The 22,012-nt window shown below is 42.0% G+C and overlaps 2 protein-coding genes across 11 annotated transcripts in view; one reads left to right on the plus strand and one right to left on the minus strand.

Annotated features, from left to right (window-relative positions):
• The first annotated feature begins 2,150 nt into the window (after positions 1–2,150).
• HEBP2 (heme binding protein 2) lies at positions 2,151–9,862 on the plus strand. Its single transcript, XM_081187903.1, has 5 exons — positions 2,151–2,294; positions 2,641–2,716; positions 5,863–5,998; positions 6,395–6,575; positions 7,814–9,862. The coding sequence occupies exons 1-5, from the start codon at positions 2,173–2,175 to the stop codon at positions 7,989–7,991; spliced, it is 693 nt and encodes a 230-aa protein (XP_081044029.1). The 5' UTR covers positions 2,151–2,172; the 3' UTR covers positions 7,992–9,862.
• Positions 9,863–10,724: 862 nt separating this feature from the next.
• NHSL1 (NHS like 1) overlaps positions 10,725–22,012 on the minus strand; it is a 142,952-nt gene continuing 131,664 nt past the window's right edge. For 9 of the 10 annotated variants that reach the window (XM_081187845.1, XM_081187846.1, XM_081187848.1 and 6 more), the window contains 3 exons: positions 17,070–20,441; positions 16,425–16,554; positions 10,725–12,898 (listed from right to left, as the gene is read on the minus strand). In XM_081187845.1, coding sequence (XP_081043971.1) covers positions 12,247–12,898; positions 16,425–16,554; positions 17,070–20,441 — 4,154 coding nt within the window. In that variant the 3' untranslated portion in view covers positions 10,725–12,246. Of the gene's footprint in view, positions 12,899–15,955; positions 16,008–16,424; positions 16,555–17,069; positions 20,442–22,012 lie in introns of all 10 variants that reach the window. The other variant, XM_081187844.1, reaches the window with a different exon arrangement.

Below are 22,012 nucleotides of genomic sequence, written 5' to 3' on the forward strand. Positions count from 1 at the left end.
TGCCACACTCAGGTTACTTGAACCAAAAACCAAAAAGAAAAGGCTCTGGGCGGCAGCAAAACACAACTCTCGGGGGAACAAGTTCCATAAGCAGGAAGAAAAAATGAAAATGCCCTATCATGTGAGCCTGTCAGTCAGTCTATCATACTAGATGGAATATTCATAAGCAGAGCCACTGAGGCTAATCTCAAGACCTCCAGAGGCTCATATGGGTATAAATGCTCCTTCAAGTAGCTCAGTCCTAATGTACCGATCTGGTGTGAAAATCATGGCAGTACCTATCTCGGGCCAGGATTCCACACTATACACATTCCATGCAATGGTATTGACTGTGAGGAACAAAACAAAGCAATACATGAGCAACAGAGGATCGCTGGTGCAGATGTACAGCTGTCTTCTTTGGGGTAAGGTGCTACGGTGGTACAACTGTTTCTGTGGAACTGCAAGGAAGTTTAGCACTGTCACGGACAGCAGATGGGAGAAGAGACCTGCTTAATGCCACATCAGTATGTGATATTTCATTTAAGCAGGCAATGATGATTATGCAACAATGTTCCCTTGTTCTCCTCTCCCTCTTCCACCACGTATGGTATCATTATCAGAGCTGATCACATTACAGAGCCAGGCCTCATTTATGTGACCTTCATAAACATTTTTTGTCAGAGGTTTAGCCAGTTTAATGCCTGAAATGTGTGTCATGTACTTCTGGAGCAACTACAGTTTAAAGAGCATCAAACCATTTAAGGGAAAAAAATAAAAATCCACATTCTAGCTATTATCTCTGCATCAACTAATTCTCCCTAAATCTGATTTCCACTCAAGTCTGGGCCTTCATTTATGAAAGCAGATGCAACATAATTGCTTAATATACCAGCGACTTTGTATCCACTGGTTCTAATTCCCTGTCAGTCTTCCTTACCAAAGGATGATCTTTTCCCTCCCCAGCTCCTGGCTGCTGTGTCTGTGCTTGAAAAGCCTTTTATAGTGTTATAAAGGCTTTGCCTATTGGCTTCACTGCACAAGTGGGCGACTGCAAATTTTTACTAGGGTTGCTTTCTGCAGTGTGTGTCACCATTATGCCCACTTCTAGATCTTATTTGTTTACATCTTTATCTGAAAGGTCGCAACAGGGACAGTTGGTGATTTTGCAATGCCACAAATTAATTTATATTTTCACCTCTCCATTCCTGGGCTATACTTTTCTTACTTACCTGGAGCTACCAGCTTCAATTCAACCATTTCATTTCTAGAAAGCAACCAATAAATACCTGGGCTCTGGTCCATTTTTGCTATGGAGAACATTCCTAGCATGTGGAGATGCTGTGTCAGGTAACTATGAATGCATTTTTTGCTTCTCACCCCCACCCCCGCAAAAAAAAATGCAATTCTGCAGGAGGGGCACAAGAGAGGGTGTTGAAAACTTAAACTCTTTGGTCTGCAATCCACAAAACACTTGTCAGTGCTGCTTCTCAGACTGAAAACATTTAATCTGCGGGTCGCTCCGAGAGCAACTCGCGTGCCAAAAGTTTCGCCCGCGTTTCTGCTTCTGCGGACCACTTTCCTCAAAGAGGAGCCTCAGAATATGAGAATATGCGGAGGAGCACGAGCCAACAAGGCGCCCCCGCGCATTCTATAGTACGGGGGGGGCACATTTGCGCTCCTAAAGGAGGCGATGCATCTCCTCACAAAGTTGGGAGTGGGAGGAAAAGAGAGCCAAGGCGCGCGAATGCCTTCGGCTTTCAAAGGGCCCTTGTCATCTCGGCCGCCCCCCCCCCTTTTCCCTCCTCCCGCTTGAGGCATATGACAATCTGCCATTAGCTCACTCCCGCATTCCCCAGAATGGCTTGGGGGCCAGCCAGCCAGCACAACAAGCAGCATCTGACACCAAACGGCACTGCAGGGCCAGAAGGAGCGCGCGCCCGTTCCCCGCCCACCGCCCTCGCCAGCAAAACAGCCTCTTTCGCTCCTCGCTCCCCACCCCTCGCGCGCGCGCGCACACCCTCTCACACGTGCGAAGCTGCTCCTTTGAGGGCAGCCAATCCGGACGCCTCTCGTAGGCTGGCTGGAAAGGCGGCCAAGTGCCCCCCCCCACCCCACAATGCCGTCAGCGGCTCTTCCTCACAACTTTGCAAGCGGGGGGGGGGGTTGTTTGCTCCCCTCCTTCGCAGCATCATGTCCCAAGCCGCCTCCCCTCCCCGCCCTGGGTGTTTCCGACACCGCGGAGAGCGTCGCCTGAAATGTTGTTACACAAGGCGCCGGGGCCTTATGCAAGGAGAGCGAGGGAGAGACGGAAGGTATCGCCGGCAGACAGAGAGGCAGGAGGCGAGCCGAGAGCGAAGGGGGATATGGGTAGAGGGGATGCGGCGGGGGGATTTGAAAGGGCAACGGGGTGGAGGGGAGATTGCGAAGGTTGCGCTTTGGTTTCTGCTTTAGGGAAGCTGCGCCTTAAAAAATAAAAATAATACTAGGCGCAGCTTCTTGCAATACATTTCCATACTGGGGAAAATGTTTGCACCAGTTGATTTTCTGCATACTCCGTTGAATACAAAGGGACCGGCTCCGAGGGAAGAGATGTGCAGGTGCACATGCCATGCAAAATGTGGAAGGGAAGCTCTAACGTCGTTCCTTTTCTCCACCCAGGATGCTGAAGACTATAAAACAAGCCCTCTTCTCTACTGGGCTGGAGATGCCCAAATGGACAGCACTGCCAAACCAGGTGACCAGCGTTTATGGTTGTTGTTTTTAATGACTGGAAGGTGACTTTCCGCTTAATCCTTGATCACATCCAGTAAGTGGAAGGGGAAGAGATTTGCACACATGCATACACACGTCCCTGAGCGGAGTCCTAAACACAAATTGCTTGAAATATGTGATCGAGTGGGCGACACCTAAGCAGGGGTTCATTAGGTATGAGAGTTCCCTATTGCAGCTGGAAATATCACTGTTGCCAAAAAGTCTAAATTTTGGGTTCAGCAAGACTTCACTGGAAGATGCAAGAACTAATGCAAGTATCCCAGGGGAAATAACATGAAAACATCCAACAGGCATAATTTAATATAGCATTGTCCCCTCCCCTGGGTATTAGCCTAAGCCCCTCTGTTGACTCCACATTTTGTCTATGTATTGACAAATGTAGTAGGTGGATGTAAAGGGTTTTTTAATGCACAAGGAGTGCTTTGAAAGCAAAGTTTGAGGTACTGTGGTTGAGTAATGCAACAGTGTAAATGAGCTTGATTAACCTAGTATTATTTTTGAAAATACCTTCAGATTGCTATTTAAATCTATGTCATTGATTAAGGAAAACCTTGCATTACTGAGAGAACCTGGTTTGAAGTCTGTTAACATGGCTTCATACTGCAGTCATTTCTGAAGATTTAAATGTTAGGAAATTGTTCATCTCATTCCAGAAAATATGTCTTGAACACCATGCATTTTTTCTTGGTAAAAATAAATATTTGCAAATTTACAACTTACACATCTTTAAAATGTTGAATGTTGCAGGTTTAAAAGTTCTTAACATGTTTACTCATCAGTGGCTGAAGGAAATATATGTGTTCAGAAACAAATTTTAATGCAGATCTCTTCTAGGACAAAAGATTGTAGAAGTGAACTTTGGCTTATAATCCTTCTAACTGTGTGGTCTTCAGCCTTTGAAGGTTGAAAACAGTGGGCTAGGAAAGCAAGGAGGGAGAAATGCATGCTAAGGTGCTGTGAGAGGAAAGCTAGCCAGATATTGGGATCCTGTTCTCAAGTGGATCATCCGATTGTGTATTGCAACATTGGTGCTCAATTCCCACAAACACTTCCTTAGTGCCAAAGTAAACAGCAAGCTCATGTAACATTTCTCCCAACTTTTTTTAAAAAAGAAGATCGGCTGGGGTTGGGGAGGGGAAGACCGCTGGGGTGAAGAACAACGTAACCCTCTTCCCTCTGCAGGGGCCTTGCTGTGTATTTAAAAGCTCTGAGAGCACAATGCAGAAGCTCCCCACCCTCTCTATTCATGAGAAATGGGGTCGGGTGGTGGTGGTGGTGGTGGGGAGCTGAATGTTCAGAAATATTCAGCTGGCACCTGCTCTTGTTTTTTAGGTGCTTTCATGGGATTTTCCAAATTACCATGTTGCTTCTGCTATTTCTTTTACTGGGCTGTGTGGCTGGATGAATTTTGATTTAAGTTTTTATTTGATCATTGTTAGTGGTTTTATAAACCGCCTCAAAGACTCGGTCACAAAAAGGCAGAATGCCTATACTTCAAACAAATTTTAGACCAGGGTTCAAATCCCCACTCACCCCATGAAGCTCACTGGATGACCTTGGTTCAGTCACTGCCTCTTGGCCTAACCACCAACACAGGACTGTTGTGGGAAGTAATTAAGGAGCGGGGAAAACCTTAGGAAAAAATGTGGGATATAAATAAGTAAATATTCTCCAGGATTTGTCATTGGTCCCCTTAAGACGTACCAGGAGGGCAACTGTTGCATTAAGGGAGCCCCAACTGTTAAGGGGCAGCTGGGTCTCCTCCAGACTCCCCGATTACTGCTTCCCTTTTTCTTCAAACCATTGATTGCCATGCAAAACTTCCAGTGGCAACCCAAACAGTCAAGCAGATTGTGGTCTTCCAACAAGATGGATGAAGAAAAAACTCTGTGGCACATTTATTCCTCCTCCTCCTGCCCAAATACACTTAAGGACTGAACCTGGCTTTTCCACGTGATGCTGCAGCAGAAATGCCTTCAAATACTTACAAAGTTCTTCAGCAGCTGTGCTGGTGGGCCCAGTGCTTTCCTTTATAGTGCTGGGGGTAAAGCGGTTGCAGTCACTGTTTCCACCACCATCTTCCTTATTTCTCAATGCTGCTAAGCTCTGTGGCATCTCCTGCCCCCAATATACATATCAGGAGTGAGGCCCTGATTCACTGAGAATAACAAAGTTATTTTATTTATTTACTACTCTTTATGTACCATAGTTCCTGCAAGGTGGCAAACATAGTTCTCCCACTGCCCATTTCACCCTCACAACCATGCTGGGACCAGACAATACATTTTTAAAAAGAGAGGACCTGGGACACTCAAAGATGACTTGTTTACCTGGGATTAACAGTGCCTGAGGTTAGTGGTAATTTCCCCACTCAAAAATTGTCTTCTACAAGCTGTTTTTCCATCATGGAGAACAGTGAGCTTTCACTATTTAGTTGGAAAAACAGTAGGAAGGCCATTTTGAATGGGAAACTGACCAGAGGAGAAAAAGTTAATCAGTTCCTCCTCCTCCTCCCCCCCCTTCAATTGCTCTGGGTGGCAAGCTCCTATTCATGAAAATAAAAGCAGTAGCAAACTGCATCTGCTATATGGAGTCTACTTTGGCCCCAAGCTCTTGATCTGAAGGAGTGTGTATGGGATCAGTTTGCAGAATAGCAATGGTAAATGCCACTAGTGAGATAAAATCGAGGAAAGAGATTGGTTTTGTGTGTTTTTGTAACAATTCGCAGCCCTTATCACAATATGCATTGTGATAGGCATTTCCTCTGTCTAGAGCAGGGGTAGTCAACCTTTTTATACCTACCGCCCACTAATGAATCTTTCTTGATGGTAAAATTCCCTTACCGCCCACCAGTGCTCAATGGAAGGAGGATTCAGCTTGTGCCATAGAACCCCCTACCGCCCACCTAGAATCCTGAAACGCCCACTAGGTAGGGACCAGGTTGACAACCCCTGGTCTAGAGACAATAGGGAACACAATTTCATTTACTTGTTTTTAGTTGCTGTTCCTACTTTCCTTTTAAAGAGTTCAATAACTATGCAGAGTTTATTGTATGAAAATTACCAGGTAACAAGTCTTGATTTGTCTCCCGTGGTTTTTTTTCTTAAGGCTTCTGATTATGAAATTCGACAGTATGAACCAGCCAAATGGGTTTGCACATCTGTTAAAACTGTGGACTGGGATTCAGCTATCAATACTGGTTTTACTAAGCTCTTTAATTATATTAAGGGCAAGAATGAAAAAGGTAAGGTGTGTTTTGCTCTACTTGTGTTTCCCTTGAAATCAGCTTCTTTGGCGGGAGACAAACACTAAGCACACATTCTTCATCATCTTGAAAATATACCTCAGGTGTGTCTTTTTGGTGGGGGGATGGGAGAAATAGTAAAGGAAAGAATCCAAATTTCTAACTAAAAACCCAACATCCCAATGGAATTTTAGTGTTGGAAAGCACAGGTGATGTCATCTAGTTCAGCCTTATTTCAGGTTGAGGTCCTGATCACTCTGGTGTGGATGAGAGATGCTCTTGCTTCCTTCATACCCCCTGCAATCTTAGCAATCTATTCCAGTTTTATTCCATCCTTTCTTTTGTAATGTTTTGATAATGTGTTGAGTGTAGCTAGTAATATCTTGCCTCTTGCAGGAGTAAAGATAGACATGACCGCTCCAGTGACATGCTATGTGCAGCCAGGCGCTGGCCCGTTCTGTGAGTCCACAACAACCGTTTCTTTTTACGTGCCACCTCAGCACCAGGCAAATCCACCTAAGCCATCAGAGGCAGATGTCTTCATTGAAACGAGGCCAGCAATTACTGTGTTTGTCAGGTAAGCATGTGTGTCTGTAACCTGCACCAGGTGTGGAGAACTACAGCTCCCACTTTCCCTAGCCATTGGCCATGCTGGCTGAACTGTAACTCCCATCAACCCCAAGACTACCTCCGTGTGGCCAACACCATTTTTGTAATTTATCTTGGAAAATGTCTGCTAACTTTGACTGCCACCTTGTGGTAACTGTATTTTGTCAAGGTTTTATGTGTTTCATGAAGGTGCATATATGGGAGGTGGAAGAAACTGGAAAGAAAAACTGCTGAAATTAGAAGTTCAATAAACCTTCTTGGAGGCTTTAATAGGGAAGATGAGCCATTTTCCCCATTAATATTTCTGCTACAGTTCTTACTGCTTTGTGGAGCTGTAAAAATCCAAACTGCCTTCAGGCGAGCCATACAGTCCTGGTGAAATGTATTTGTGTAAACAAGAGCTTTCTCCAGTGCCTTCTCGTTTCTTCTTTCCCTTAAAAGTGAACTCAAAACTGGGGCCTGCATGTTCTTGCTCACATATGTAGTGTCTGTGACATTAAAAGCTGTTTGATATATACTGAGAGGCTCTACAAAAACCTTGGAAATCGATGTCTGCATTATGAGGAGGCACTGTGATGGGTGGTTTTGTCTCCACAAATTCATATATATATGAATGAACTGGTGCCTTCATGTCGGTGCTCCATCCTGGCCCAGGTTGCAAAAGAACTGCAGTGATTTTTTTGAGACACTATTTATTAAAATCATAACCCGCTGTGTAGACAGCTTCCATGTAGCTACGCTGGTTCACACAAACATTGTGTCCAAGAAATTACTGCCCAAACTCAAGCTCAGTGGCATTGTCACAGGATCTAGCCATGCATGTGAAGTGGCTTGTAGAGTTTCCCATGTTCCCACAATGCAGGCCATATAAGTTACTGCTGTCCTTGCCTGTAGAAGGAGATTGAACAGTTGCCACACAGCAGCTTTCAAAATGTATACACGAGAATGTTGCAGAGCAAGAATCTTTGAATCCCTCTGCAATGAAATGGAAAGGATTCCTGTTTCCTCAACATAAATTTAGTTACATATAAATGTAATCACTGATTTGGACCATCGTAGGTAGAAAAATTTACTAATACTGGTTTATGAGTGTTGATTCCATGTGGCTTGCCTACATTTGTCTATCACGTACAGAGGTGTTCTACTTAGAACATAAAACAGTAGTCTCAACACATACAGAATACTTTGTTTTTTTGTTCTCAACAGATCTTTTGGAGGATTTGCCAATGCTAAAAAGAACCAGGATGAAATACTGGCACTTGCTGAAAGTCTGAAGCGGGATGGAAAAACTTTTCAAGAAAAGGTCTATTATACTGCTGGCTATGATAGTCCATTTAAATTGCTGAACAGACACAATGAAGTTTGGCTTATCAGGAAAAGCTAAAACCTCAACAATTCAGATTATAGCCTTAATAACCATAAGTGTCCTTAACTAAATATATTTCCTAATATTTTCCTACTTAGCCCATTGCCTTAATATCTATCAGTGCCAATATAATACTTGTTTTGCAATGTTTATATATAACTATATAATAAAACTTCCAAGTGGTTTACAAAAATGTAAGATGGCTGTATAGGTTGCTATAGTGTGGCTGCATGTTCAGCCATGCATCACAGTGAACATGTGACCAGACCGTCTCTTTCTGCAGGCAATTTCTCTGTCCTTATAGCTGGCTCAACTCCACTGACGTCAGTATGGGAACATTATAGCTTCTGAACTGCTATGCAGATTCCATACTCCTAGGGCACGGGTAGGAAACAAGACATAAGCAGTTCTCAGTTGATTAGGGTAGCAGAAGGTAGGAATGCACAGGCCCTGATCTCTGATTTTAACTAACGCATGTTGAGCACAAGATTCCTGCATTGCAGAGAATTGGACTCGATTACCCTCGTAGTCCCTTCAATCTCTCCAATTCTGTGATTATAGTTCCTTTTTACTGCAGCCTTTTAAAAACAGTAGTTAAAGGGTCCATTTCAAAAGGAAGGAAGCCAGGCCTCTTCAGATGTCCTGTAATAGTTATGGTCTCAATGGCCTAATTACTAGGGCATTAAGGACCTCCATTGTTGCCCCTTCAGTAATTACTGAATCAGATTCTGGGGTAGGAAACTGATGCTTTAATGGGGAAAAGGGGCTTGCTGTAACCTTTGTAATTCTTTTAATAATATTTTGTAGTTTTTTATCCATATTACTTCTCAAAGTTACAGGAATCATTTAAAACCTTTACCATTTTGATATCTAAACTGAGACTAATTTAGATCACGCTGACATTAGTTTTAAGTTTTTGCCTTTGGGCACTTGAAAGGAGGGGGAAATGGCCCTCCAACCAATTGGAATTTGATGTGCCTGCCTTAATGTTCCTTCTCACATTATAGATACATCAAGAGATCTTTCACAGAAACCTATGTGCCATGTTGCCACAGTGAAGATGCAGTGTAGGTCAACTGGAGGGTGGTGCTGGAATAGCCACTTACATGGGCATATTTTCATGGGGAAGACAACATGTGGTGCCCATTCTCCAGTACTTAAATGGACAAACTGTGTAATTTTCAGCACATTAAAATATTCAGTTATTAGGCTTTTGAGGGCTTTTCGCCTTTGGAATTTTGTAAAGTGCTATATAATAATTTTTAAGTTGTATAAAGTGTGACTTTTGTAAAACCAAAATGTTAAATCAAATAATTGACACTGAAAACTACCGACGCTGATGTTGCCAAACTGTAGTGCTGCTCCTAGCAAATAGATCATATACGTGAAGACGTATCAAAAATAATATGAAGGGGTAGTGTTTACTTGCACATTTAAGTTTTAAGCTCTGAAATGTCGCTAGCCAGAAAAGCCTTGTGTTTGTACTGAACACATAGATGAGCTTGAAATTGGACTTGAAACCATTTGACAGGCTGTCAGTCTTTAGAAAGATATAGCATCTATGGGAACATGTGAATTAACAGGAAAGGCTGAATGTTGTTACTTTCTTATACACTTAGCTTTAAAAAATTTTTTTGCCAGTTAATGTATCTGCTAATGCGAGATGCTAATAGTATGTGCAATCTATTTACACTAGCAGCTGTGACAGATGAATGGAAAACACAATGGATGTTTTCTTAGCACCTGCTCTAACAGAAACCAGCAGCTTTGTTCAGCTGCAGAGAGAAATGCTACAAAGCTGCCTATTTCAGTGGTAATAATATAAATAATGTGTCCCATTGTCGCCAATAAAATTTGTCATTAATAAATACAACTAATTTTTTAAAAAATAGTTTCCTTTGTTCTGAGGATATCATAATGGTGTATTTTTCCAGCATCCATAAACATCAGGCTTTGGGAAGCAAAAAGTGTTCATTTATCAATTCCGCCCTTACTTTGTAACAATTTACATGTTTTAGAACATATAGGACACAACATGAGTTGGAGGAGAGAAGAGGGGCAACTGTGTAGTTCCCTGAAAACAACCATTAGACACACTTAGGGCTGGATTCAACAAATGCAGCACACTAGCAGAAGCCCCTGCTAGCTCAATGGGGTCTTCCTCATTCCCCCATGCCTCCCCCAATCCACTCTGGAGGATCAGCAGAACCCCCGGAAGAGTATATGGGGTGCAAAGATGGGGGCGGGATCCTCCTGTTTGGCAAATAGAAATGCTTGTGCTGATGGAACAATGAGAAGAGTATGACATTGAATTCCTCCCTGAGCAAGGAGAGCAGAAAAAACGTATTGCTGTGCAGCTTAGGAAGCGGAGGCTCAGTCATGGAACTATATAGGGCATGATTCACTAAATCTAATAGCTGTGATCCAGTGGCCTCAGTTTACACACAGGGAGATACCATTCCTTTTTGAGAGAGGCACACCTAATAGGAAATCACCGTATTTGCACAAACAGCTTCTCTTGAATAGAAAACTGTTAGGGGCTTTGGATTTTGACCAGCAGGCTCAGTCGCATCTAAGCCTCCTTGTGGTTGATCAATTCTTACCCCCTTTAGTAAGACCATAAGCTTGTGTTCAGACCTACCTATTCCTCATGTTCAAGCCTGCCACAAACCCTTGCTCTGCCAGGCTAGCGTTCAGTATAACAGCACCCCCAGATTTTCAAGTGTTGCATTATTAACTCTAGCCACAAGATGACAAATGGCAGCCTTGTTTACTGACGCAGTCACAGGATTGTCCCCATCCCCTTCTCGAGTTGAGTGAAGGCCACTAAAATTTATAGAACTAACAAAGAACAGAGATGGAGAGAAAAAGAGCCAAGTGTTTTTCATCAAAATAAATTATCTACATAGAGGAGGGTTGTTTTTTTCTTTAAAAAATGTAAAAAATCCAACACTGGTAGGGCAAAGGCTACCTCAAGAACTTGTATTATGTACAAACATTATAAAAACAGAAGAGTAGCAACTTATTCAAAATTCATTTCCCAAAAAACCCAACAATCCTGTGATCAAAATCACAGCTGATATTTTAGCTATCAGTTATATTCTTTACAAATAAGAAAGTTATATATATATATCTATATATTTAAACACACTGGTAAAGACTCAATAAAATTAAGCAAAGTCTCCTAAATTGTTAAGTTTATTTTCCCATATCAAGGAGATGCTGACTGTAGACAAAAAAGTAAAACTAATTGTAGTGTATTCTTTGGTAACCAAAAGTTAGCAAGTGTTTCAATATTCCAAGTGATATGTTGCTTAAAACTTTCCCATTTTGACAAATATAAGAAAAACTGGTAATTCCCAGTTTAATTGAAAAAAAGGGTACCATTTGCAGTTATATACTATTAAGCTCTCAAATCGAGAAGTTAATGGCCATTTCCTTATTATTATTATGCCTCACCCCATCCCAGATTTACCTACATCTTCTTTACAAATCGGCAGCCATTTCTTTTAGGTCTTCTGTAGGACATCATAATTTCCATTCAAAGAAACAAATTCACCTATGAGGTCTTTTTTCTTAAGAACCCAATAGATGGACTGTAATATACCCACACAGCATTCACTTCTGTATTACAATAGTGCTTCTTTCCTGTTGCGTTTTTTAAAAAACAGTAATTCAGAATCTGGCCAGCCTGTTTGTTATGCTATCATGACATGGTTAGACCAGCAGAGGACCCCCCTACACAAACTAGAAGAAACAGTGGGACAACAGCCAACACGGCTAACTACTAGGCCACATATTCTATTGTTCCCTGCTCAAAAGAGATTACTAGGTTTCATAAATATAACACTTTGAAAACTGCTGCCACCCTGTACCACAGAAGCTCCCCATTTTCTCTGTAGGCTTACTTTAATTTTCTACACTCTTTTAAAAAAAAAAGTTCACACACAACCCAGAATCTGAAAATATTAGTTTCTTCCTTTATCTAAAGGATTTTAATGTTTTAATGGACTGATCTGACTTAGTTCCATTTAAACTAAAAGTCACATCCATTTAAACTAAAAATCGCATCCCATCGAGCCACATAGAGGTATCAGTACTGTAGCATCAATTACCACATTCTAAATACTTGGCGAAGTAAACTGTACTGATTAGGGCTTCCCGCTAAGTCTGGATCATTTTGTATACCTTATGAAAGCTGTGACATCATAGTGCCTTCTTAATCCTCACCCTTTTTTCAGTTGATGGCATACATATTAAAATAATTTTGTTATCAACCAGTTATCAAGTCTGGGTGAGTTGTACTGTTCTCACTGGAGCCCACATCTTCATTAATGTCCATTTCATCACTGTCAAACACATCAAATTGTTCCTCGTCTAAAGACCTACAAGTTCTGCTTTCTGCAGGTTCAAATGGTTCCACATCTCCCTCGCTGATAACAGTCATAGGGCTACTCTGGATCCTGTTTCGAACATTGTATTTGCTACTTGCAGCAGATGGTGGGGTTCGAGACCTGCCGTACCTGGCGCTGGAAAAGGACAGACTTCTTGGCATCAGGCCTTCGCTCTTGGCCCATTCTTCCTGGGCCCGTCTGCTCTTGGTAGGAGAACAACTTGTGCTGCTGTCAGTGGGGTCCCAGGAAGAATCTGCCTTGGCTCTTTGAAACCTTGGGTCTGTGTTTTTTAGCATCTCTGCTGCTGACATGCGAGAACTGGTATCTGAACGGCTCCCTTTTTTAAGCAGAAGTGCCTTGAAGTTGTCATTGCTGGTGCTACTTTTGCGAATATTTCTTTGAATTGATCCTGCCTGTTTAAGGGAAGCCAGATTTGGAGAAGCACCAGTGGGTGTAACAGGGGGTGATGGCGAATGATTTCGGGTATGATCATCCTCAGAGTCTTTGCGGCCAAGGACTTTCCTTTTGGATCTATGATTTTAATGTAGAAGAAAAACATAAAATCAGTATTAGCCTCTCACTTCAATGCTTTTCCTATTTCACATATGAATATTGTAACAAGCAAGCAGATGAATATAAGCTATTACAGAAATGAGTAGGAAGATACTGGAAACAGGAATGGTGACATTCTGATAACAGGAGTCTTGTTCTGAACTGTATTCTCCAGTACAGAACTGAATTAATCCAATTTACTTGCAAGTTACAATATTTCATTTCTCATTAATATTTTGCAAAGCAAATATTTGAATCTTGCTAAATTGTATTTTCTTAATTAAAACAGCTTTCCAATATAGTAGCATCTTCCAAATTAATATATTCTAGCTACACTTGTCAAGGTGTTCCAAATGAAATTGCCAAAGGGCGTGAAATTAATGAAGCCTAAATGAAATCCACATGCTCTGTGGGGAGCTAGGAACATAAGAAGCATTTTACTGTATCAAAAGTAATTAGCACATAGGACATACTATGAAGCTTCATCTAAAAACAGTTGCATTGACCTGCAAAGAAGGGAAAGGACATCCCTTAAAAACAACAAATTAATTTGTATACAGGGGAAATCAGAAAGTGTATAGGATAAAACAAGGAGTTGGTAAGTGATTAACAAAGATGGTAAAGTACATGTAGTATTCCTTTCAAGTTAACACCAATCATATATTAATGCCGTCCAAACACTCCCAACACATTTAAAAATGGTACTGATAACAAAATAATATCACTTTTGAAGAAAGCCTTATGTAGATTCACAGTTTAGAAGAAAAGACTGAGCAGTATGTTCACTTGTCAGTCTCTAGGAAGAAACCTCAACCCAAGGGTCTTGGACTCTTGTGTGCCCCTTTGCCTATCCAGAGGGAGAACATAAATGGGCTAGGCTGTTCTATATTTATTTAAATTCTATATATATAGCTGACCATGCAGTAAGTTTTTTTTTTAAAGGGGGTTGCAGAGATACTGCATACAAACAAATACTGGAAAGGGGGTAAACACTTTCCTGGGTTAAAATAAACATGCCTAAACTATTTGATGATACACATGGACATGCGTGCCTATGCTGAAAATGAGTTTCCAGTAAAGTCTAGCATAGCAGTAGCCAAAATGCCCTCCAGATGTTGGAATCCAATTCCCGTTATCCCTTATCATTGGCCATGTTGGATGGGGGATGCTATGTTCATTACCCCTGGTTGGGGTACCGATAAAATCATTTTCAAACTGAAAATGGCCAAGACAAAGCTGGGATTTCAAGAAAAATTAGGGGAAGGGAAGGACCACCTTCTCCATGTTTATTTCAGTTCACTGAGAATGAGATCAACTTGTTGGTTTAAGATCACAAAAGGACCCCAGCTCAGTGGTAGAGCATTGGCTTTGCATGCAGAAGGTTCCAGGTGCAAATCTTGGCATCTCCAGCTAGGCCTGAGAAGGACTCCTTATTGGAACCTGGAGAGCCACTGCCAGTGTAGACAACACTGAGCTAGATGGAACAAATATCTGACTCTGTGTGAAGCGGCTTCCTATGTTCCTAAAGTGCAGAAGAAAAACGAGAGCTATACAAATGTGGACTAGCAGATAAATTTGAAAATTTTGGGGTCAGCAGATGAAAGATATCTAGTACTATGTAACTAGTAAAAACATGTTTTCAGGACTTATTCTTATGTACATTTCACACAAAATACACAGTCTGTATAATTGTGCAATACAGACCAAGCCCCTTGCGAAAAACAAAGAACACCATCCATAGAAAATTAGATGTCCTTAAACACAACTGAAAACTATGGGACATAACTACATTATAAAATTATGCCCATGTTATTTTATTCTATGATTCTCTCCAGTCATAATAGGAAGTGTCATACGACATTCACAGCTGAAGTTTGCACTGTGACACACAACAGCATGAAAAGTAAACATCAACTTGGGGTGTTATCAGTTAATGCATGTCGGTATCCATGGGATGTATCCTCACTCAGTATCTAATTTGAAAGTGGCTGTGTAATCACATCTCAGGTGTTTCCAGAGGATGTTTGCCAGTTTTGTAGTCAACATGCTCAGGGCTTATTTGTTCTTTTACAAGGAAGACTGAGGGAGGAAAGGTGAGAGAAGAATGTAAACACTCTTCCCCTACTCACAAATGCAATCTATGTCTCACATATACACACTGCTCTTTTCCCACACAAAGATGAATGTTTCTCTTGAATCCAAGAGTTATTTAGTTATATCCATGGACTTGCCATGTGTGGTGGGAATTGTTACTTTTCTCTAAATATAGCAGACTCCTGTGCCATATTGCAATTCACTTCCTTTCAGTGCCTTTTGGAACAAGTTGAGTGGTGTCTTCAGTCTTGGTTTATATATATGTTTAGTAATGGGAAATATGTAGGGTAGTGGGAAACACGTTACTCTGAAATGCACAACTGTTTGCCATGAAAGGATATCATCCTAGAAGCAAAACTTTTCTACCCTGCAATATTTAACACTACAATATATAAACTGTACAATATATAAACATGATCCAAAGTTCCCAACACAGAGCATTCCCAACCTCTACTCACATAACATAATGAGAACACATTTGTGCCACTTTCAATTACACTCCCCAAAGATGTTCCAACTCGTGGAGAGAGAAAAATCACCACAAGGTGGCACCAGTAACACACATTAGATATTCCAAGTCAAGATATGTCACTTTCTTTTTAGGGCATTTCCTGTCTGCCCCTTCTAGCTAAAGGTATCTTAAAGTATTTTTAAAAATGGGTTGCATTCTGAAGATCTGTAATCAAAGATATCATCTAAAGAACCATAATTATTTGTAGAGAATCATTTGCATTTGTTTAGCCTTGTGAAATGTGTTCATCCATTGAACTTCCTTGCTTCCTTTAATCAGGAGAGAATGATTGGGGTTAGTCTGTATTGCACATTCGAAACGACAGATCAGTGTGTCACAGAAATAGCTCATCTTCAACTGGATTATGGCAATCTATAATCCAGCTACTGTCATATGTTTTGCCATATGACGGATAGATCATGTTTACTTGCCAGTTTAAGCCAAGCTTGCCATGAAGCATTAGAGTTGAGCCTCTGTCCCAAACTGCACCATATAATCAGCAGAGAAGAGGGGGGGAAAGAATGGAGGGTAGAGGAAATGAAAACAAAAAGATACACAAAGAAAGCAATAGTATATGTTAAATCAAGCAAAGTTGAGAGAAACAGTACAATACAAACAAGGGTTCACTTGACATTCACACAAGGGCCAGAGGCTGACAATTTTACCAAACTTGATTTTGCTGCCAGCAAAGTTTAGTTTCAGAATTAGTTGATTGCAAAGCAATAAAAGGTGCATATATGGATAATCTATTTTAACTACGTATTACCAGAAACTAAAGTGAATTTCTTTGAAAAATAAAATAATAATCATTAGCATTAGCATTACATATTATGTAAGATATATTTAAAACTCTTAAGGGATAATGGATAAAGCAACACAAATAAGGCAATTAAACAATACCTGTGAATGGCTGCAAAAAGATCCTCAGTAGTCCTTGGTCTGGTTGGCACTGCCACCACCTCACTGTCTTCTCCATAACTAGGGCTTTGCAGTAAAAAGCTGTTTGCTGCATCTGATTCAAACCCCTCAGCTAAAATGCAATAAGTAAGAAAATTATGTGGGATTATAAACTCGCAATATCTGAAGAATTAAGAGTTAAGTAGCCAACAGGGCAATAAAGACTGTAAATTTCCCTAAAAATACACAACACAGCCATGCTTCTGCCTTTTTACTGATGGCAACAACAAAATTATTTTGAGTAACTACATTCTGTGCAAAGCTATTTATTTGCTTACAAGGAACACAACACTGACATTTCTGGATTCCCTAATCCCCACCCCATGGCCATCATTATTGTCTCAGTTTAAAAATCAACACAACAGAGATTTGGTTGAGAAATCCCCCTTGACAATTGTTTCCCTTAAATAAAGAAGGCAGTGCAGATTCTTTACACACCATTAGCCCAAGTTCTATTATTTCCCTTAGGATCTGCATGCATTTGCACCGAGAGTGTTACACTGATGCCAATGCTGCAGCCCTCCCTATCCTACTCTCAAATAGGTCTAGTCACTAAATATACTGGATGAAAATAGAAAACAGACTTACCACTTTCATCCCCTTGAGATGCATGCCTGTCTCCTCTAGAGACACTGTCTCCAATTCTGTTGGAACTGCTTCGTTCGCACAAGCAAGGCTGCTCCTCCTGCTTGGGCTGCAGCGCAGAAACACTGACTTCCAGTGTCTCACAGGAGGTGGAACCTGCAGCTCCTCCTTCTGGAACCAGGCTGCCAGCGTCCATTTCATAGGAGCAGAGTCCATCTGTAGGATAATCCTCAGCCTGGCTGTACTGTGCAATGGCAGCATCCCCTGGAGCGATTCTGACTGTTTCACCCCCTCCAGCTATTTTTTCTGCTGTAACATCGGGTTGTGGGGGTGGCACAATCAGGAACAGTTTGGGTTTCTTTGAAACAGGTGGCGGCTTCTTGTTTGGCGATACACCCTGAGGCTTGTTGAGACATCCTGGCTGTCCCTCAAGAGATGAGCTTGCAAGATCAGAGCAAAAACCCTGTGCTGCTTCTTCAACACTGGCTGGTGGTAAATCACTGGCAAAGGAATTAGCTAGACTGCCTGCATTTCCAGGCATTGTACCACTCGAAAGTTCATAGTTACCACAGAGTCCTGGATAAGATCTCTGATTAGGACTGTAAACAAAGGTATTGTCAAAAGCACCATGGGGTTTCACTTCACCTTCTTCCAGGCTGTCGCAGTGTCCTACTGTTACACCTGGTTTTATAGGCAGCTGTCCTGAAAGCACATCAGTTGATTTTTCCTGAGAATTTATGTCAGAAGTAGATTCACCTGGCTGTTCAACCTCTGACACCACAGTTTTCTTCACGGACCTCAGCTGTACCATTTGCAGTGCTTGGGTGGTTACTAGAGGCATTGAAGGCCTGGCGGGATCCTCCTTTTTCAAGGAAGCTCTCTTTATTGTACTGTGAGAAGAACCTTCCTGATTATATTTCTTGAAAGAACATGGTGCATTTTTATATGCACCTTTTGTGAGTTTGGGGTCCAAGGGGGGTGCTGGTGGAGGAACTGAAGAAGGGACAGGAGGTGGAAGGGGAGGAGATGGCACAGGAGGTGATGAGGGAGAGAAATGATCCAACGAAGGTTCTTGCGGTAGGTAATTAAACCATGGGATACTTTGAGAAAACGATATGTTTATAACCGCTTCTGGTGGAGGCGGTGGGAAGTTGGGAGATCCAGGGGGAGGCGGCAGATCCATAACATCTGTTGAGGGAGGTGGTGGTGGTGGAAGAAGGTACTCAGAAGAGTCTGGAGACGAAACCAGACGGAAGCTTGGGCCAGAGTCAGATTTCTTCACACTCCCACTCCCTTCAGCAGATGTATTAGAAGAGAGGGATGTGGAGGAGGAAGACACTGAAACTGAAGACAGAAGGGATGACTTTCTTTCAGGCACTTTAGGTTTCATCTTGGGTTTCCCGTTTCCTGTTAACATAGATTTCAGAATGACAGGCACTGGTGTAACTGCTGTGGGTGTGTTGGATTGGCTAGAATACCCACTAGATGGTGATGTAACCCTATGTGGCTTTTCTGGAGAAGTGGTCTTTGGTTTGGCCAACCCGCTGGGCACCTGTGGTGTAGAAGCCCTTGACCCATCGTTAAGGCGGCTGACGTTATAATCATTTAGCCTGGGTCCAGCATTAGCCAAATGAACTACTGGGGATTTCAGCTGATCCTCCGGCATCCCAGGACAATCGCTGTAGTAGCCCCACTGGTCAGCATACTCTGACCTGATGCTGCTTGTCTCACTCTGGGAGGGTGTGACAGTACAGATGGAGTACATGTTCAGGCCTGTTCCAGACATCATGCTGCTACTGGCGCTCACCGAGCTCTGACTACGAGAGCGTAGCACCCAAGGGTCATCATAATCACTGCAGGGGCTTTGAGATGGTGAGCTGCCATTTTTACACTTGAGGTTCAACTGTAGGGAGTGTTGGAGGCTAGCAATCAACATGTCATCCAATACCTGCCCATTGGACTGAGTTTTCTTCTTGGGGATCCTTCTAAGAGAGTCTGTTCGGGATGGCGGCAGAGGCGGTTTCTTTGCCTTTTTAAAGGATATGCTTCGTGAGAGGGATTTGTCGCTGTAATTCGACAAGTCTCCCAGAGATTTCTTCTCGGTGCCATCAAACACATTAATGACACTGTGCCTGGGGTTTCCAAAGCCGTTATTGCTATTGCAAGTTTTGCCAGACTTGAGTCCCGAGTCCATGTGCATGGAAGTGTAATAGCCATCATGGTCCACAGAATATAAAGAGCTTGAGTCTTCTTTGGCAGAGACTCTTTCAAGGCTGCTGGTACTCAAGTTGCTCACAGGCGTGGAGCAGCCTGGAGTGGCACAGTTTAGTTTGTGTAACAACACCTCTTCCTTTCCAGAGCGCTTCAAACCACAGTGCTCTGTGCTGTTCTGAACCTGGCTCTGTGTTTTGTCAACAGAGTAATTTGATTCACTCCTACTGTCACTGTCCTGAGAGTGCGTTGGAAAACTGAGATTATTCCTACTGCTGTAGGTCATACTTTGAGGGGCATTTTCCACAGCTCCTGCACCGGTGAGAGAGACTCCTGAATCTCCAAGACTGAGCACCATTGCAGTATTCGATGAAACAGCAGTGTCTGAGGAACGCGAGTGATGTGTTGAACTGGTCTCGCTCCAGGTCCCACTAGAGGAATGCTGTTGATCTTTTGTGCCTACCATGCTGTTGACAACAAGATTGTCTCTAGGCTTTGTATATGAAGAAGGGTGGGTGATTTTACTATCCATCGCGCCCGCACTCTGTGTGGTGTGAATCACAATAACCTCTGAAGAGGATGATAGGGTTGCATTTGGTATAATGCTGGTTGAATACATACTATGTGGAGAGACCATGCATGCTAGACTTTCTGTTTGGTCACTCTCAGAGCCCTTTACCTCTTGGGACTTTGGCCTTTGAAGCATACCTGTCCTACTGTTGTTCCTCATGTGGTCTATGCTATCATCCACTTGCAGTTTGCTTATCTGGTGTGACAGTGCTCCACCTTCTGTTGACTTAGACAGGCTATGTCTACGTTCCAGGAACTGTAAGGACACCCTTGCCCCAGACCGAGGTAAACTATGAAAACCCAGGTCATTGTTTAGGCGGGAGGCAAACACAACCCCAGCGGAATCACTCATCACAGACATGTTTCCAGAAGAACTGGACAACTGTGACATCTGGGCTGCAATTCCTTGACCTTTCTGGGCACGTATTCGCCTGACTGAAGGTGGCACCACTTTGACTTCCTCCGTCTGACAGCCGGAGTCCTTGGTGTCAGACTGCTGCATGGAAGAGTGATAGCTATCAAGCCTTCCTAGCGTGGAATAGTGGTCAGGGACGCATAATGAATGGCCACGGAAGTCGTTTTTACCAGTGCCAACTGTTGGAAGTTAAAATAAAACAATTATTATACACATCAAGATTTCACATTTAAGCTCCTGTGTTCATTAACAAAACATGTATCAAAAAGTTGTTTCCTTGGATGTTTCAAATATGCTTCATTGTTTCAAATATAAATAAGAACCTGGGTCTGTTTACATTCAAACTAGGACTACTCTCCAGTCATGTTACTCAGATAAAAAACAAACAAAACCCCTGATAGACAAGAATAGCTGTTATTACCTAACCAACAGGCTAAAGGCCAACTGGGAACAATCAATACTATCCTACTAGGCTGCCTGCACACTTCACTTTAAATAATAGCAGCTGCAGCTATTGTAGCACTCAGCAGACCATAATTTAAGTCACAATGCACAGGAGCTTATTTATGTTACATATATATATAATATTACCCTATCCCCAGTGTGAAAAATGAAGAAAATAAAGAACAAGCAAAGTGTGTCTCAGTCCTTGTTCTTTGCAAACTATGCCTTGACTGCTGCACCTTCCATTCAAAAGCACCATGGGATTCCAGGAAATTCAAGCAATTCCACACAAACTATTTTTCTATATTATTATCTACTTGACTCATGAAATGTTTATTTTTGGGACCTTGCACTATACCACAGGAGAAAAATAAAGTGCTAACAATTGCTTTTTAAAACCACTGACCTCTTTAAAGGAATAAATTGAAATATATTTAAACACATTAAATGAAGAAATTCTAAAGGCCTGGCCAAGTTTCTAAGAACTATTTCATCTATGTATTAATACTTAGCATAGCAACGTCTACATTGTTCTTTGAGGAAGAACAAAAGGCAGGGAGAATAGTGTTGCTCACCTACTGAAGCAGAGTCTACTGCCTAATTAGACAATGGCTTCTGTCTGCGATCCAGGTGGAGGGAGACTAAGCGCAAGGCAAGGTACAGACAGAATTGCAAGAGAGTCATCTCACAGCAAATCCAACTCTCATAATTTGAAGTTGACTTCCTGTATTCAGGCTGCCCCTTCCCCAGTGGCAAGTGCTTGCACAGCATTCAACCATAGTTAAAGGGTTTGTCCACATTTGAGCATTATTTAGCTGTGAATCCTCCATTCAAAGCAGTCTACACTTGCCCATATTTGAATTTTTATGGCTGTCCCTGCCTTCTGATTTGCTGATTTTATAATGCCAATTAACTATTGACAGGCACACTTCCTGTGTGTTGTGTTTTTTTTTTTAATTCTCCACATTTTAAAAATGTGGGTTGCTTGCAGTTTTCTGGTTTCATGCAAATCTAAGTGTTATGTCCAAAAGGGGACTAGTGGTTTGTTTTCCCCAAACAAACCATGAGCCAAACCATGGCTTAGCTCCCAGTAGCAAAGCAACATTAGGAACAGAGAAGGTGCAAATTGACCAAGATTTTTGTCCTGTGCACCAGCATGCTATACGCTAAATCTTAACTATGGTTTAAAATGAAGAAAGAACCAGGTTAGCGATATCGGCTGGAGAATGCTTTTATTCCTGCCGAAGAAAACAAGTTATTATAGAATCATGCCCAAGTACATACAAACAGTTCACATGGAATGCTG

This window comes from Podarcis bocagei, assembly GCF_964188305.1.
Source record: "Podarcis bocagei genome assembly, chromosome: 3".
Lineage (NCBI taxonomy): Eukaryota > Metazoa > Chordata > Lepidosauria > Squamata > Lacertidae > Podarcis > Podarcis bocagei.